This window comes from Diplotaxodon limnothrissa, linkage group LG18 (genome assembly GCF_057381915.1).
Source record: "Diplotaxodon limnothrissa isolate DT_005_m linkage group LG18, D_limnothrissa_male_GT1.1, whole genome shotgun sequence".
Lineage (NCBI taxonomy): Eukaryota > Metazoa > Chordata > Actinopteri > Cichliformes > Cichlidae > Diplotaxodon > Diplotaxodon limnothrissa.
This window is the reverse complement of record NC_140613.1, coordinates 16,533,991-16,552,775: the sequence shown is the minus strand read 5'-3', so window position 1 is coordinate 16,552,775 and position 18,785 is coordinate 16,533,991. Positions and strand designations below refer to the sequence as shown.

At 39.6% G+C, this 18,785-nt stretch overlaps 1 protein-coding gene across 1 annotated transcript; it reads right to left on the bottom strand.

The window, feature by feature from the left end:
• Nucleotides 1-1,277: 1,277 nt before the first annotated feature.
• On the bottom strand, nucleotides 1,278-18,523 carry klhl14 (kelch-like family member 14). The gene is made up of 8 exons (XM_085378103.1): nucleotides 17,646-18,523; nucleotides 15,584-15,705; nucleotides 10,810-10,899; nucleotides 9,989-10,067; nucleotides 9,106-9,296; nucleotides 8,134-8,292; nucleotides 4,683-4,840; nucleotides 1,278-1,418 (listed from the first exon to the last, which is right to left on the bottom strand). Exons 1-8 carry the CDS (start codon nucleotides 18,521-18,523, stop codon nucleotides 1,278-1,280), a joined length of 1,818 nt encoding a protein of 605 aa, XP_085234229.1.
• Nucleotides 18,524-18,785: the final 262 nt, after the last annotated feature.

Genomic DNA, 18,785 nt, shown 5'->3' with positions numbered 1-18,785 from the left:
TAGAGTTTTGCGTCGTTCAACAAGTTAAATCATTAAAGGGGATCTGTTATGTTCATTTCCAGCGTCAAATTTTGAGTCCTGCACAGCTTTGTGTGATTTATAGTTTTAAAAAAAAACCTTATTTAACTTATACTGGGTCTTGATGATGCCCCTCACTTAATCTTCTGCTGTTTTAATTCCAGTTCCCACGCTCTTTAAGCATACTTCCTTTTGATTGGCTGTTCCTCATAAGCAGAAGGTTTGTGGGTGGGGCTTCGGTGCTCAAATGCATGCCTGAGATGATCATATTGAAAAAAATCCACTTTCTATGACATCATACAGAGCCAAAAGTAGAAAAACTGTTTGAAAGTGATTGTGGGGATTATTTGCACATACACTATTTAGACTTTGACCATATTTAATGAAGGAAAACACCATTTTCACAGTATATACATGATAGAGGAAAAGGAAGAACATAATAGACCCCCTTTAAGATCAAAAAATATGGCTGGGTCATGTGGACACATGCTCAAAAAGATCAATGAGTATATTTGTGTCTTTTTTAAAGTGTCTTCCTGGTTGTTTATCTACTTTCATGTCTAATTCCATGTCTAATTGAACATTTCTGCACATACCGTGACAGTTAAATAGTGACAGCTGTTAGGGTTTTCTGAAAATGTCCCCTTTTGATTGCGCAAATATGTTCATTTTCAGAGACAGACAACAAAACTGTTGTATAATTCTCTAACCAGGTAATAAGTGAGCGTACCCAGCCATAGAACAATGAGCAATAACATAACGGATGAAGACTATTTATACATTTTGATCATCACAGGTCATGTTACTCACCCAGTCCTAGTGTAACTTCATGTCCCGATGTAATTTGAAACAACACTGCATTTAGCTGGAGTTATGCCGCTACTGAATACAAGATACAATGGATTTGAAAGCTATAATTCAGCTCAACACTATGCGTGCTATAGAAGAGAAGCCAAAAACACTTACTATCCGCTTAAATAAAAAAAATCGAATATGGAACCAACCATTTCTCAGAACACAGATGAGTTTAAATACATGACTCACACAATTATCTTTTTTTTTTTTTTCTTCGATCCTTCAGTAGAGAGAATAACGAAAGTGCTCTGGTCAAACTTGTAAAAAAATAATTTATACACACCCCCAGTGTATGACTGGAAAATCTGTCATGAAATTGTTGACAACTGTTTTGCTTATTGATGGTCCTCCCCCCAATCACTCTGCTGCCCATCACCCTCGACACCCGTCGGCTGGATTAGTTGTCATTTGTTAAAAGGCAGGCAGGCGGGCAGTATGACGGTGGAGCAGGCTGGGCCCGCTAGAGGCTCTGCCACCTCTCCTTCCAACTCTGTCCATGTTCCTTTCTCTGGGCTGTAGCAGATGGTCGAAGACTTATACGCCCCCTGAGGGAAAAAGAAAAACAAGAAAATCAACTGATTTTCTTTAGGCCTCTTAGTGCTGTTTGGATTTCTGTGGGGAATTACTAAACTATATATGTATTAATCCAGAGTTTCTTCTTGCCTGAGCAACCCTTTCTAAAAATTAAAGTGCCCCAAAAATACTGAGCTTTATTCTAACTTGTACTGAAAACACAGTTTTATACACACACATATATATACATATATACATATACACATATATATACACACACACACACACACACACACACACACACACACACACACACACATATATATATATATATATATATATATATATACACATATATACACACACACACACATATATATATATATATATATATATATATATATATATATATATATATATATATATATATATATATATATATATTAGGGGTGCAACGATACTCGTATCGATATTGAACCGTTCGATACAGTGCTTTCGGTTCAGTACGCATATGTATCGAACAATACAACATTTGTAATTTATTTTATCAACTTTCCTTCCGACGATGCTGTCTGTGTTGAGCGCTCAGTGAATCTGCGTTCGACTACTCCGCCTAGGCTGCACTGTCGAGCGCAGATCCACTGAGCGCTCAACACAGACAGCATAGTCAGAAGGAAGAGCGCAGGGCAAGCTAGCGAGACACATGGACCTCCCCCACCCTCATTCAGATCTGGCGTTTGGAATTATTTTGGTTTTCATGTGACGTATGACCCTGAAGGTAAGCGAGTCATGGACTAAAGTAAAACAGTATGTTGGATGTGCCATGCAATGCTCAATTACATGGGTGGGAACTAGTGTGTTAGCGCAGTTAGCTCGTTAACGTGTTGGCCGTCTAGCCCCACACACGGGGCGATCGGCGGTAGCTCGTTAACGGAGATTTGCCGTGTTGTGGCGTTAAGGTCATTTCAACGAGATTAACCTGAAAGCACTAGTGGGAACACAACGAATATGACTGCACATTTACGCCGACATCATCCTAGTGCAAAGACAAAAACAACAAGCATGCTACTAACTTTAGCCGAGTCATTTAGACAGCTGTTAGCACATGATTCTCCTTATGCTGCTGAGAATATAGCCCGAATATAGCTCGTTGAAGCGGATAGTATAGCTTTTATTTTGGAAAGAGACATTTCTCTGTAATAAACTCTCTTTTCCAAAGATGAGTGATTCCTCAATCAGATACAGGGCTCGCAATATCGCTAGCCCGACGTCCTGGAGCTAGCGATTTTTTTCAGTCGGGCTACCAAAATCTATCTCTGCCCTGCCCGTCGGGCTATTGTAGGAAGGAAAAATATATGTCAATGCTTTTGCATTCTTTCAGAAATGTAGCTGGGTAATTATGTCATTGGCATCGGTGAGCCACTGTCAATATGTGACATATTGAAATCGCGTTTGAATTTGCGCTTGTTTTTTTGCTTTCACTTTGCAATCGTGCGAACTGTGTATAGAGAGCGACAGCACTGATCTGTGAGTGATGATAATTTGTGCACCAATTCCTCTGACATCGTCTTATTAATCGTTAGCTTACTATGCAAACATGACAAGTGAAATCTCCCGCAGCAAGCTTAAACATGTGAGAGGTTGATTGCGCAGAGAATCGCTGAGCTTATGTGAGTGCGTGTGTAAAAGCAGCAGGATATATATATTTTAGTTCTGCTGAGCCAAATAAGACAGGTCAGGGTGAAGAAGTGACAGCCAAAGAAAAGCTTACCACAAAACGGAGAAGTTATGACAAATCAGACTATAAGGCAAAAAGAAAGTGCAGCTTTATGGTTTCATGGACAAAAGAATTTCTGTGGCTGCGATATGACGAGCTAAATAACCAGGGCTGCACATAAGTGGTCCGCAGGTGCGCATTCGCTGTCAAAATAAAAAACACACACAAGGGTTAGGGTTAAATTTAAAAACTGTACTTTTGAGTTAAAATATGTTTATAATTTTAATAAATGACAAATTAAAAAGGCATGAACATTTTTTTTGTATCGAAAAAATATCGAACCGTGACACCAAAGTATCGAACCGAACCGAACCGTGAATTTTGTGTATCGTTGCACCCCTAATATATACACACACACACACACACACACACATACATATATATATATTTATTAGGGGTGCAACGATACTTTGGTGTCACGGTTCGATATTTTTTTCGATACAAAAAAAATTTTCATACCTTTTTAATTTGTCATTTATTATATATATATATATATATATATATATATATATTTTTTTTTTTTTTAACTCAAAAGTGCAGTTTTTAAACTTAATGTCGCTGAAACAACAAAATAATGATAAAAAAAAATCTATCTGATAGAGAAATCACTCATCTTTGGAAAAGAGACTTTATTACAGAGAAATGGCTCTTTCCAAAATAAAAGCTATACTATACGCTTCTTCTGGGGTATTTTCTCAGCAGCATATTAAACATATCAGGTCCCATAAGGAGAATCATGTGCTAACGGCTGTCTAAATGACTCGGGTAAAGTTTGTAGCATGCGTGCTTGTTGTTTTTGCCTGCTTCCACTTGTCTTTGCACCAGGATGATGTCCGCGTAAATGTGCAGTCATATTCGTTGTGTTCCCACTAGTGCTGTCAGCGTTAATCTTGTTAAAATGACATTAACGCCATAACGGGGCAAATCTCCGTTAACGAGTTACCACGGATTGCCCCGTGCATGGGGCTTGACAGCGTCAACACCTTAACAAGCTAACTGTGCTAACGCACTAGTTCCCACAAATTGAGCATTGCGTGGCACATCCGACATACTGTTTTACTTTTGTCCATGACGCGCTTACCTTCAGGGTCATACTTCACATAAAAACCAAAATAGTTCCAAACGCCAGATCTCAATGAGGGTGGGGGAGGTTCAATTTGCCATGTTGCAAGGAGAGCTTAACTTCTGTCTCGCTAGCTTGCCCTGCGCTCAGTGAATCTGCGTTCGACTACTCCGCCTAGGCTGCACTGTCGAGCACAGATTCATTGAGCGCTCAACACAGACAGCATCGTCAGAAGGAAAGTTGATAAAATAAATTAAAAATTTTGTATTGTTCATACATATGCGTACCGAACCGAAAGCACTGTATCGAACGGTTCAATATCGATACGAGTATCGTTGCACCCCTAATATATATATATATATATATATATATATATATATATATATATATATAGATAGATAGATAGATAGATAGATAGATAGATAGATAAAGACATATATGTACTACATTAAATACCATGCTCCAGCTGTAGCCTCCCACAAGATAAATGCTGTCATCCAAAACGGCACAGCCTGGACCGCTGCGACCCTCCAGGATGGGTGTCTGGAGGATATTCCACTGGTCAGCTTTTGGGTCGTAACACTCAACCAACATTACATCTAGATGGGAGAAACCTACATGACAGAGATAAGATAAGATAAGATACCCTGTCATCGTAGGTTTAGGTTACAGTAGAGGTAGGGTGAAAAAGGTGTGCAGATGTTAGAAATAAAAGGCAAGTGTTTATTTTTCCCAAAAGTTAAACAAAATCTAAAAGGAACAGAAACCTAAAGAACCTAAAGAAAAGCACAAATCCACAGTGACACAGAGGGCAGGACACGTGGTGAACATGGGAGCATAACTTATTCCACGCCCTTAAGGACTTTCTATCTATCACACAGAATCACAATCCAATGGATTCATCAGGTGCAAGTGTCTTGCCCAAAGACACTCTGGCACGCAGACTGCAGGAGCCGGAGATTAAACAACCAACCATTTGATTAAAAGACAACCCACTCCACCTCCTGAGCCACAATCACCCCGATCCAACTAGCAATCCAACAAAGAAAGAAAACAATATATCAAAGAAATACAGGAAATAACCCAAAAGACAAATAACTAACGCCAACACAAGAAGACTCACACTGAATGTGATAACAGAGGCAGAGGAACACAGAAGGCACTCAACACAAGACAGCAGGAAGCAAAGACAGGCAGCTACGGTGGCCGCTTTAGGACAAACATGTTTTAGACAGGAGAGATCAAAAACATTAAATTTAGACTATACCCCATAACAGCTGTGGCTGGCCACCATGTTTGTATTACCAGTTTTGCACACACTATATTTTAATATATTTTAATAATATCAATACTTACATTAAATGTTTTGGGATATTTTAGTTACCATTCACCCAGCTAGCAAAGTAATTCTTTTAGCTATCTGGGTAGGCTATCAGTCTGATATTAACCTTGACTGTAAAGCTTTGTGAAAGGAGTCCGATACAAGCCGATGAGTCAGTGAAGCTCACTTTTGACCGAAGACAGTGATTGTGAGGTGAGCTGCTGAGGATATCCTGGACTGCTCTTGTCAGTAAGTTCTGTTTTTTGCCGCTATTAGCTGCCATTAGCCTCTGTTACCCACTGTTAGCAGCTGTCAAGTGAAATTGTCTTTGAAATTTGTGTAACATTGCTCACTTAGCGGATTCAGTTGAATTAAACTGAATTTTAAGTTTTAGAATCGCATGTCTAATCTGTAGGCAGTAAATAATTGCGACAATATCAGGAATAAATGCATTCAAGATGGCGAAGCAACATGGCGGATTCCACAAACTGGTGCTGGCTCCTGTGTACTTCTAAGAGATTATTTTCTAAGTTTCTTAAAATGCATGAGTTTGTTGTATTAATTAATTACTAATCTATCTAATTGGTGTGTAATAATAATGTTGTACTCATAATCTAATTTATGAGTATACCATTATTTTTTTATTAAATGAACTAAAAAAACTCAGTACCCTTAACAATAGCATAAAACCTGAACTCACCATCACATCACAAAAAGAAAACTAGACCGAAAACACTAAAGTCAAACATTCCTGTGGACCAATCAGGTTTCAGACAGTTTTGGTTTCATGTGCTTGCGCTACAGTACCACTGTAAATGAAATCCACACAAACCACCACGTGAATGCACTGACACAAGGCTGGTTAACAACATGACGGCAGATGTGTGCCATATTGAAACGACCCCATTGTGCTCTTACAGGAATCACCGCTGAAAAAATATTATTTCACTAAAAAGATATGAATTTTAAAGAAAAAAAGAGCACGCTCTATATCCTACGAAATGAGACGTCTCCGAAAACGTCGGAGCGCTTTTGAAAATATGTGGTGTCCTGATAAACTGAGCCGATATTTGAGCTTTACACAGCTACATTCTCGCCTGAAAATATGTTAAACGTTTATTTTGTGACCCAGAAAGAATAATAAGAGTAATATTAAAACTAACTAGCTACCGCCATTGTTGGAAACTAAGCTGGGCCGCGCTATGAATTCTGGGACACAGCTGCTTCTTCTTCTTCGGGGTTTAATGGCAGCTGGCATCCTTGTACATGCTGTGCTGCCATCTTCTGTTTCAGTCCGTTATTACACTCTTAAATCCTGCTATTATTCCTGCGTCTTTTGCGATCTTACAAAGCTTCAAACGACACGTCGACTATTAAATTAGTCGTCGACGATTTTGATAGTCGACGTAATCGTGACTAGTCGACAAATCGTGGCAGCCCTAGTCCAGTGTAACTCCTTTCCTCCTTTTTCTTGAAACTATTCATTCAGTCAATTCATTCTATCCTTCACTTAGCCTATCCCAGCTGACCCAAAAAAAAATGAATGACTCCTAAAGCCTGTCAATACAACAGTGAGCATAACTAAGGCAAACAGAACTATAATAATCTTTAAAAAAAAAACGTTAATATAGTTAAAGTTTTGATTTAAAGCGACGCCTTGACAAAAAGCAAATTTTATTACAGTCCTTCACTATGTGGCACTATATGGCATTACGTTCTTTCCTTTACTAAAGGATGGTTCAGTTTATCCTGTGCTAAAGGAGGTAATAAAGGAAGCTTTGAAGCATTTATATTTAGTATTTAAAGAATTTGCGCAATTTGATATTTGACCACAGCCGTTCTCTTTCTCAACATAATGCTTTAGGCGTTAGGCTTTATTTTGCTTCTCATGGTTTGAATCTTTATTCTGTTCTCGCCAGTGTGTCCAGTATGTTCCTTGTGTCCAGTTGATGGGTTTCCCCTTTAGTTAAACTTTTGCAGACATGTTACTTTTTTTTTTGTCTATTTGCTGATAGAGACAAATTTTTGTTGTTCCTCCATCTGCCGCATTCGGTTCCACCTCCCTCACAGTTTCACTACATCTCAAGGTTTCTTCCTTCACCACCAACTCACAGACACAAACCAGCAAGACAGCCATCGATGTGCACAGATTCGCTCCTACGGTGAGCGTGAGGAAACACGAGTTTGGATATGGACACAGTCATACTCAGAGGCACGTGCAGGTTTTTTATGAGCTGAATTTGCAGCAATGAAGAGCCAACTGAACACATCTGTTTAACAGTGTTTTAACGAAAGAGCGTAGCTAAAGAGAGGATTCAAAGAGAGACAAGCTGAGCTTGTCATAATTCCCATGACCACATTCAGTTTTCCTGAAAAAATGCAAATGAACAGCACACGTTTTTGTTCTTTTTCACATTTTGTACTATGAATACTAAAGAGTGCGAGAAATGGAGGCTACAGTGTTGCACAGGGTAATTAAGGTCACTGCCTGCTCACAATGGCAACATGATTTTCACACGTACTTTTCAAAAAAGTATCAATCTTGACCTGCTTTCTGTTCGTTGTCTGAAAAGCTCGAGTGCTTACCTTTCAAATGGTTTCCACCAATAGCATACAGGCGGTCATTCATCCCAGCCAGAGCATGAATGGCACGCTTTGTGTTCATATCTTGTTTCCTCGCCCACACATCCATTATAGGGTCGTAGCAGTAAAGCCAGGAGACATACTCGCCATTGTGCACGCCTCCTGCAGCAGGTAAACACAGCAGTGTGTCATTAATACTCTGTGGAGCTACAGCACGCGGCACGTGGACATACTGGATCCAAATGTAGTACTATCCCCAGATATACAGTAAATAACTGGAAAAGAAAAACGTTTTTGGCTCTTCAAGAAAACTTTGGTTAGAGTCAGTTTGTAAAAGAGGAGGGTTTCACTTCCGGATTTTCCTGCAGGGAGGTGATGAGTGGTTCACTGACGTATCACTAAAATCTAATATATGACTTTCTGGTGTCAGCAAGTAGAAGAATTATACAAACCAAAGTTATATTGAAATATATCTAATAAAAAGCATTACAAATTTGAACTATTTCTGTGGCCATTTCTTTGAAGAAGAACTGATGTATACATTCAAGCCTCTTTACAGGGCTTCAGAAACTCTGCTACTTACATGAACATATCTCTTGAGGGAGTCTGAGGTAATATTGGATGGTAATCTGGGGCTGTGCTGTTACTAAGAAGAGGTTCACTCTCTCTTTCTCTCTCTTTTTTTTAAAACTCAAGCCTACTTTAGTCTCTATAAGCTCACCTCAAGCTCCAACTGAACTGCTGGCAGTTTTGACAAAGATGAACAATCAGTCCTGATGCATTGATTTTAATCATTTTTGTGGAGTGGAGTTGGTTTTTCTTTGTGGTGTAATTAAATGGATGTGTTTACCTCTATGTGCCATAAACACAATGTGTCTTTTTGTACAGTTCCCTCCATGTAGCGCCCCTTTTTGCATAATAATAAGGCGTAATAATAATAATACATGCGACTCGTGTACAGCTCCTGTAACTGACCTGATATGTAGATCTTGCCATTGTGCACCGCTCCTGCATGGGCAGCCAGAGGCTGTGGCAGAGACGACACGTAGTTCCACTCATTTGTCTCCAGGTTGTAGGATTCCACGCTGGAGAGGTAGCCCGCCTCGTTCCTGCCACCAATCACGTACAGGTGCTTATCCAGGCGACAGGCAAAGAAGCTGGCTCTCCTGAGGAGGACGCATTAACCAGACAACATCATTAAACCTATGATGAGAATCACTACTGTTGTTTTTTGGTTTTTTCCAGCTTCTGTCTAAGGTGCAAATCATTCTTAAAAAAACAAAAAAAACATCATAAGACGAGAGATAAGTTAAGCATGTACAAGCTTCTAGGCTGTGAGCATCTGTTTTCATGCCTGTGTAATGGGCTTGCTTACTTCTGCATGATGTAATACCTTGTAAAAGGATTTTGAACCAAAAAAAACCAGCACATAGGTCTGTTTACAGCCCAATGAGCATTACTTTATTCTTCTGTTGGCTGGTTTTGTACACCTAGGTAAGAGTAGTAGCATTTTTTTTTAATCTTATGTGGATGTTTATATTTTTAGGTTTTCTAAACACCATTTCCCAAGAGAACTACACATCTGCTATCACAGCTGAACAGAAGACTTGTGAAGTTGTTGGATCTCACAAATTACAACTAGAATCCAAGTAGCATCTTCATGAATGCCAAAACTTGTGAACTTCACTAAGGTCATAAAGGTTTCCGTTTCTTATTAGGTGATGCAATGAGTGGTGAGATTCTGAGAAATATACAAAACACGGTAATGAGAGATGGATGAGAGAAAATGGGTTACTGAAGCTGAGTAAACAGAAGCTAGTACTGATGTCAACATTTCTGAGGACAAAAAAAGGCTCACCTCTCCTGCATTGGAGGCAACTGTATCCAACTGTTGAATCTGGGATCGTAGCGGCTGACAAAATTAGTGCTGTGCTTTCCTGCAAAACAGAACAGTAGAATACAAATAACTTAGCTCAAAATAAAGCTTCTTTTTGTACAGTTTAGACATGCTAATGTAATGATCAGTTCTTATTGGCCACATCTTTTCTAATGTTGTTTGTTGTGTACCAATAAAATTCACAAATGCAACTCTCCCCAGTCTTCATTAATCACCGCCCACACGTGATGATTTGCCTTTTTGCTGCTGTTTGAGCTAACAAGAGCTGACTGAAGTCATGTTTTCTAAGCACAGAGAGATCACCTCTTGGTAATGTTGTATTCAAAAGACTGCAAATCATCTCTCATGATGTGCATTTGTAGTAAGCTGATTCCTACTCTCAAAACTGAATAAACAACTAATTGCAGTGTACATCTGCCTGGCTGTTGTATTACTGTGATAGCTGGTGAAAGAACAAAAAGGCAGAGTAAGAATCTTTGATCATTTACAGTCTTTGTTTCTTACTATGGCACTGTGTTGCCACCTTTTTGCAAAAAGCCCTCTTAACACTTCTACATTGCAAATATTTCATCATAAACAACAGTAATTTTTCTGTGCCAATTATTGACAAGTGTTGATTGGAGTGTTGTTTGTCCACTCAGAGCTGATCTGGCTGCAGGATGAGTGTTTCAAACCATCTGAAAGTGTTACATTAACTTGATGGGCTTGAACTTACATAAACTCCAGTTTAAGTGAACATGAAAAATTTGCTGCGTGAAATCAGTGGAAAGCAGCGACTGTACCATTGGGGTTCCACTGGTCCTCTCCGCCTAGCAGCAGCAGGAAGTTCTCCACCTCCACCACGCAGTGATGTGCGCTGTTGTAAGGCATTACTAGGTGACAGACAAAAAGTCAAAAAGTCAGTTTTAAAAACATGTGGAGAGAAATTTGTATATAAACAGTACCCTGTGAGTGTGCCCTGGCTGTTATAGGTGTACTGTGCTGGTGGTTTCAAAAATCCACTGTGGTTAGCAATTACTTTGTATCATTAAATATGAGAATTAAAAACAGGCCAATACTTTTCTGTTCAGGACACATTGCAGTCTAGAAAGCACTACCATAAGTCTCACATTTAATAAAACTGTCAGGTCATTTAAAATAAGAACCATGTAACAGTAAAAGTTATGCCATTGAACCACGAACAAAAAAAGCCACTCTTTGTAGCATCTGGATAACTTTTTAACCTCTTTTGTCTCAAAATCATATAGAAAATAGATTGACGTGCAACTTTTGTTTTTTAATCAGAATCAACACAGCCATCAATTGACTGGCGACCTGTTCAAGCTGTACACCGCTTCTTGAACAGGAACAGCTGGGATAGGCTCCAGCCCAAACACAACCCTCAATTTGATCAACACATCTGGTGTAACTCTGTTTGCGCTCTTATACTCAAAGGGGGAAAGTAAATGGCATCTACACTCTCCTTAAATAAATTCAATTAATTCTTAAATGTTTCCACCACACCCACAGGTCAAGCCTTACTACCAATTACTGTCCGAGACACTGACCAAAGAGGTTTATTGAACATCTAAGAAGTATTATATTAACTTTTGAATAGGAAATAATGAAAGTGCTAAATGTTCTGTAATTTGACAGGAGTGGTCAGAGTAAATTTCACACAGACTGTTTGTTCTTTGTTTGGAGCAAGATACAAAAAACACAAACAGAAGTTTAAAAAAAAAGTCTGGATGGAGAGCTGGTGAGCAAAGAAAGTTGCACTGGATTACTTTCTATAAACTTGCGATTACAGACAGACTAATATATGATTTTACGATTGATACCAATACTGATATTTAGTGATTTTAAAAATCCAATATACTGATATATTGACCGGCATTTTTTTTCAGACATATGAAACCTAAACAGATTTCCCTAACATATTTTTTAGTGTGGGTCTTTATTTACTCTATCATGCTTTGCCCAGCTGTCTTCAGATCAGCTAGTTGTTGTGTTTCTCACTTTCCAAACAGGTGTTGCCCACAGGATGTTTCTCCCTTCTCTTCTTTACCTTTTTCTATAATTTCCATTTATTGGCCATTATAAATGCAACTATTAGGAGAACTGCCAATAGTTAATACTGGTGGATAATACTGACCTGCTCATAAATCAGTCAGGCTTCAGTTGCAGTATAATGCACCGGTTGTGACGGAGAATGTGCTCTTGCTATTTTCTCTTCACATGAGGCAAAATGTTAAATTATATCATAAAACTCATATATATATATATATATATAAATAATCGGAGGTTTTTCTGCTCTTTTTGTTTTGTATTCTCTGGACCATCCAGTCACAGGAATGTGACTTCAGCTATTTCGAATAACGATGCCATAAAAACCTCCAGCACTTTAAAGGACAGGAAAAAAAGTATTTAGTGGTAGTAAACTGAATATCATTGGTTTGGAAATGTGATGGACATTTTTTAACATTCTGTAGATAAAATAATTATTTAGTTGATTGAGAAAGTAATTGACAGATTGCTTAATAACCAGATAATTATTACTTGTAACCTTGCATTTATTTAACTGGATAGGTCACCAATTTCTATTTTGGGAATTCGACTCTTAGAAACTAGCTTAGCAACACTGTCCAATAAGTAAAATGTTGGGTGGATGATACCCCTTGTCGTGTGTTAGCGCAGTATAGCATAAACATCCCAGAGCTGAAGCAGGACCCCTCATGGAGGATTTTCTTTTGTGTATGTTTTCGTGCTCCCTTTCTCTCTTTCATCTTCTTTTGCTAAAGTGACCCCATTGAGATGTAGAGAAATGGTCTTAGGTGACAGTCATAATGAACATGATCATGTTCACTCAATAAATCTCAGGCCCGGTGCTTTTTGAGCACAAATCAGTGAAATGTTAAAGCCCACCTGTCTGTCTCCATCAGTCATTTCCACTGTCACCTCCCCACCGTCTGATGGATCACAGTTGCTGCAAAATTAGACAGCCTTGAATCTCATTTCTTTCCAATTGGCCTCTCTCTGCAATCTCACTCTAGCTGGCTGACATGTGCCGGTCCTCTATGGGAGGGAAGTCTCAGATAGGAACTAATACTACATACACTAAACACAGCTTTATCTCAAACGAGGGGATTAGGTTGCCTGCCTCCAGTGCACCTCAAAGACGAGTGCCATACGACTGCCAAATTCCCTTACATGCTATTTACATTATCATTCAGTCAGCAGTATATAGGACATGGATGGGCGGCTTTTTATTTGATGTCTAGTGACTTGTACTCATACTAAAAATCATCTCGTACCCATGTGAGAAGAAGATTATTGCTTTACAATATGTCACAGACCACAGTATCTAGAGTACTGCGGTGGGTTTTGGGACATTTGGGATATACTGTAGGTGAACGGTGAGATAATTACAGTAGCAGGGTATAATAACTGGAATTACTATGCTAATCTTGTGCACTGAAAAATAAATGCATTAATTATTTTTCCTTCTAAAGTATTTATACCTGAGAAAGTGAATCCGATTAACCTATTTGCGCCCTTTTAACCCAAATTGTCCACTAACCCAAGAGTGTGAAAAGCCATAGGAGGGCAGGATGAGCACGTCCTCTATGAGATGGACGCCATCACTCCGGTCTACAGTGAGCTCTAGGGCTCACTAGAGGGAGTCAGAAACCTCTGCATAGAGGCACAGTCAGGGTCGGTTGAATGACTCCACAGCTAATGCACCACTGCTGCTCCATCTCTGATGTGCCTTTAACACCGCTACAATTGCATCCCACTGAGCTGAATTCCTTTGTTCTAGGCCATGCTGCATGGACACCATACATGCAGCATGGAGATCCAGATTTTAATATTAGGTTGGTTTAAAGAAGAAGAAAAGAACAACCTAGCATTGTGGCTGAATCTGTGCCTGCCTTTGTCTTGCATTGGTCCACGCTGCTGTGGGTACACTAGATGGCAAACTTTACACTGGAATCACCGAGCAGTGTGTACATCAGATACACTGAAAGACATCAGATTCTTCCCAAATTGTGTTGATGAATGTCTTAATCAAAGGCTGTCCCTCTCAGGTTTCGGCTCATTGAAAAGTTATGATTGAATGTTAATAATCTTCTATTCCACATCCATTGTGAGGAGGCTACATCAGGTGGTCACTGATGTGTTAAGGGGATGATTTTGCAGTTTTGTCCTTCCACTTGGCCACGGACCATTTGAGTGTTAACTTTTTTAGTTCTGAGTGATGGAAATCCCTATTGACCTTTTGCCTGGTGCAGTTTGTACCAGTGAGTGAGAGTTTAATGACAAAAACAACAACAACAACAACAACAACAACATAAACAGCAAGCTTCAGGCTGTTGTGTATGCAAGGCTCCTTCAGTTAAAAAAAAAAAAAAAAAAAAAGCTCTAATAGGTTTGGACAAACATGAGCTAAAACATCACACTGCTGCCAGGAAATGTTATGATTTGAGCAGAGGAAGAAACCATGTCGGAGACTGCTGGTGATTTTAAGACCCGACAGCAAAAGCATAAAACCAGATTTATTCAAATTTGAACCATAAAGGGAGAACATAAACTGCACAGGGCCGAGCTGACAGAAAGCAGACCTATAGCTAATATATATGAATGGATAGGTGATCCTGAGATATGACTGCAACCAAAACACAGGACAAAAACTCAATATGTCCAGCAATGATGGGGCAAAGGAGAAACGCGGTCTCTCATTAGCTCTTTTTTTGACCTTTGCAATATGGCAACAATATAGTAGTGAGCCTTAAAAAGGTCAGGGAAGACAGAGAGAGAGAGAGAGAAGAGCATAGTGCACTCTACAGCGGAGAGTGCAGCAGGGATGTGTTTGAAATCTCACAAAGGTTTTCTAGGAAATTATCACAATTTGCCTTCATTATAATATTAAAAAATAAGATAAAATGAGATAAAAATCTATTTTTGCTTTTGTTTCCATTGTTGTCCCTGTTACCTAAGAATGGTTGACATCAACATTTAAGCTGCAGTGTTCCACTAACCCCTCTGTGCTATTTATTCACCTTAAGTAAACCCAATATCAACAGCGACACCAGGTCAACAGGCTAAACTGCCACGTCGTGTATTACCATGTGTGGGTTAATTCAGTGTTATGAGTTGATCAATATGAACGAGTAATCACGCTGCATTTAAAAGTAATTGGGAAAAGATGTCACTCCTTAACGTTCTGTCTCAGCCACAATAGATCATTAGATTCAAGTAAATCTCATCGTGCATCCTGCCAGCACATATCAGCAAAAAAACAAGGGAAAGCATGCATGACGCTCCACAGTGCTGTGAAGTCACGCTCTGATTAAAAACTTATATTAAAAGTGATAGTGACACATTATTACCTGAAGGATTTAGGGAACTCTTGTCCATCATTTTTGGTGAAAATTAACCAGTGTTAAAGTCATCCAAAGGAACAACTATTTCTCATCATAAAAGCCAGTAACACGGGATGCCTCAGGTAATAAATAAATAAATAAATAAATGTAAAAAAATATATAAATTTTTTTAAATCGCAGCCTTTCTACTCACTTGTGAGGATCTTCCATGTCTTTTTCTCATCGTCATAGTACTGGACCAAATTACTGGGGAGACGATCAGGTCCAGGAGGCAAACCACCCACCAGTAACAGCATCCTCTTATTGGAACGGATTCTGCAATGTCAAAAGTGTGGGTGTGCGGACAAGTGTTCAATAACATGCAATAAAAGACATATTAAGGCCTGGAATAAAACATGCAAACACAAAAACACAAGCACAGCTTCAACCTGACACCTTTAATTCCTTGATTTACTACGACGATATTAACAGAACTTCCCTGGAGTATTTTTATTTTTCACTTTGCTGATGCTGATTGTATGAATGAATTAATCTGTGAATAAAATAAAGAATAAATGCACAGCTAGATGAATAACTGCTTCTTATCCAAGTACTTCTACTAAACTCAAGATTGCTAATCAGGAAATATGCGACCACATTTATTGTGATTAATAAAAATTGCTCAATCGTTTTGATGTGTTATTGGATCGTTATTGCACTCTAAAGATATCTTTTCAATTAGCTGTGAAGCGAGGACAGTCCTGTAGGGTGCCATGCTGGAGGCTAAAAGCACAATTGAGAACATAAACCTGCCTATACAATGTCTCCATTTCATTGGCTACAGTGATTCATGTGACATGCCTTAGCCAATTGTTGGAAATTTCCTGCTGTTTGTATATGATATATAACCTCAAAGCCGTGCACTTTACTGCACATCAATGACCATTATCTGGCTCCTAATGGATTTCAACACAAATCTACCAATTTATCACAGTATGCACTAAAACATTAAGAGTAGCTGGCCTTTAGATTCAGACACATTCACCTTTTTCCCTTTTCCATATTTTACTTTTTTATGCTTGGGTAAGTCACCGTCGCCTCGGTGTATTCTCCCTCATGCTGGCCCAATCGGAAGTGTTTTAGGGTTATTCATATGCAAATGAGCCCCTGGACATAGATAATGGTGATTAATTGAGGGGAGAGAAACAGTGGCATGTGAAACTAATTATGAGGATTCCTGAATCTTTGCTCGTTTAGGTCCATATGTGGGATCAGATATATTATTGGGATAATGTACAAGTAGGTACTTGTAGAATGGTTTTATGTCCTGATTATTTCAGTAATTTCCAAATGTTTTCATAAAGTTTAGATTCTCTTGTGTCACAATTTTTTTTAGTTGTTTTTCCCCAAGGCTCACAACTGTAGTGATAAAAAAAACAACAACAACAACAACTGAATATTGATACTATCGATTAAAAAAAAAAAAAAAGTCTCAGCTGTCTGACTGTGATCAGTTGTCACCATAAGAAACAATAGCCATGTACTAACCAGCCCTAAAAGTGCAGATCAGGACAAACATGTAAGCCATGTTTTTGTGTGAGTGAGACACGTGCATGCAACACGAATGTAAGCAGCATTGTCCAATTCATGAAAAGGAATTCTAAACATCAAATCAAATTAAAAAAAAAACAAAACATTTTGAATGTATTATATTTGTCTTCATTTTAATATCAGTAACAGGGCATCTCTGTACTTGGATCATAAGCATCTTGCAATTACCATTTAATTCTGGTCACAATTCAATTACAGCATTTCAAATTGTATTCAAGAGAGTTGCTACAAATCAAATGCATAACCTTTATCTAGATTGTAGCAATCTTGTCTACACTGATTAGAGAGTAATTGCACAGATGTGTGAGGAAATAAAGACATGTTTTCTTTTGTAAAACAGGAGGGAACATTGTAATGATGGATACAGTGGAGCACAGAGTGCATCACGACCTCTGGCAGCAGGTATTATGTTACAGGAGCACCAAAATCCTCATGAACTAGTCCTGAAATGCCACACTGCCTACATGGTCTACACCGACCACCTACATGCTCTACATTAAACAGGCGGTGGGATCAATACATGAGCAAGTGCATAATGCTTGTGTCTGTAATTTGTTCAAATTTAACAAGTGGGAGGCATTTAATTACCCACTGCCCAGTCTCAAACAGCTCTGTGGTGTGATTGTGTGAATTTATGTCTGAGTGTTTATCTGTCTCGTTCTCACCTGCTGGCTATGGTCTGCCTGCAGTGCTGCCTGAAGGGCATCAGGTGGTAGTTCATGGCATCCAGGAGTAGTTTCTGGCACACAGGGTCACTCCTCATGAAGTCAACAGACTGAACTCTCTCCACCAACTCTGGGGCAGGTATAAGGGCAAAGCGTAGCCTCTTCATAAGGTCCGGTGCATAGTGCATGCGAGTCTCCCGGTCATGCTCCAGCCAGAGGACTGACATCTGGAAGAGAGCCAGCTCTGACTCCACTGGGGGTGGCAGAGCATCTAGCATGGCACACATCTCCTCAAAGTTCAACAGCAGCACATCCTCCACCAGGTACTTGTTGGCCAGCTTCTTGGTCTCATCCAGTCCATGGAGTGCAGCAATCTTGCAGATCTGCTTGTAGTTCTGCACAGAGATCTGGTCATTAAGGAACTGCACACTAAGCTTGGTAATCTGGGGGATATTGAGGATCTTGCTGACTGACAGCACCTCTTCCACTGTGTCCAGGGAAAGAGTAACATTGGCAGTATACAGGTACTCCAGCACTAATCGTAGTCCAATGGAGGAGCAGCCCTGGAGCACTAGGTTATTTATGGGCCTGGTGCTGGTGGTCACCAGCTTGTCATCAGGAGAGGATGAAGGGGTCCCACTGCTGCCCTGGTCCCCTTTGCTTCCTTCATTGTTGATTACATTATGGGAGGAAAAGAGGGATCTGAAATACTGGGAGCAAGATGCCAACACAGCTTTGTGGCAGTGGAACTGCTGTCCCTGGGCTGTCAGAGTCACATCACAGAAAAGCTGCTTTCGCCACAAGAGATTGAGCCCATGCAGCAGGGTGTCACTGTGTGTTGGGTCAAAGGTGGATGTTCTATCACCCGATCTGGACATGACTTCCTGAATGTGAACGCCACCTAGGCAACAAATAAACCATGCAAGCCATTTACCTCAGGTCATTTATTTCCACAACACACGTTGCCTATACATCGCTATCAGTCAACTATTACAGCAGAAAACGATTTCTCGAATAAGTTATTGAACAGATCGCCCGTCCATCCAGCGGGGAAGAGCCGTCATGCCACGCCAGCCGGCGACAATCTACATCCAGCACGGCTTCATTCGCCTTCAACTTTGAGCTCTGGTCGTAAAGCAA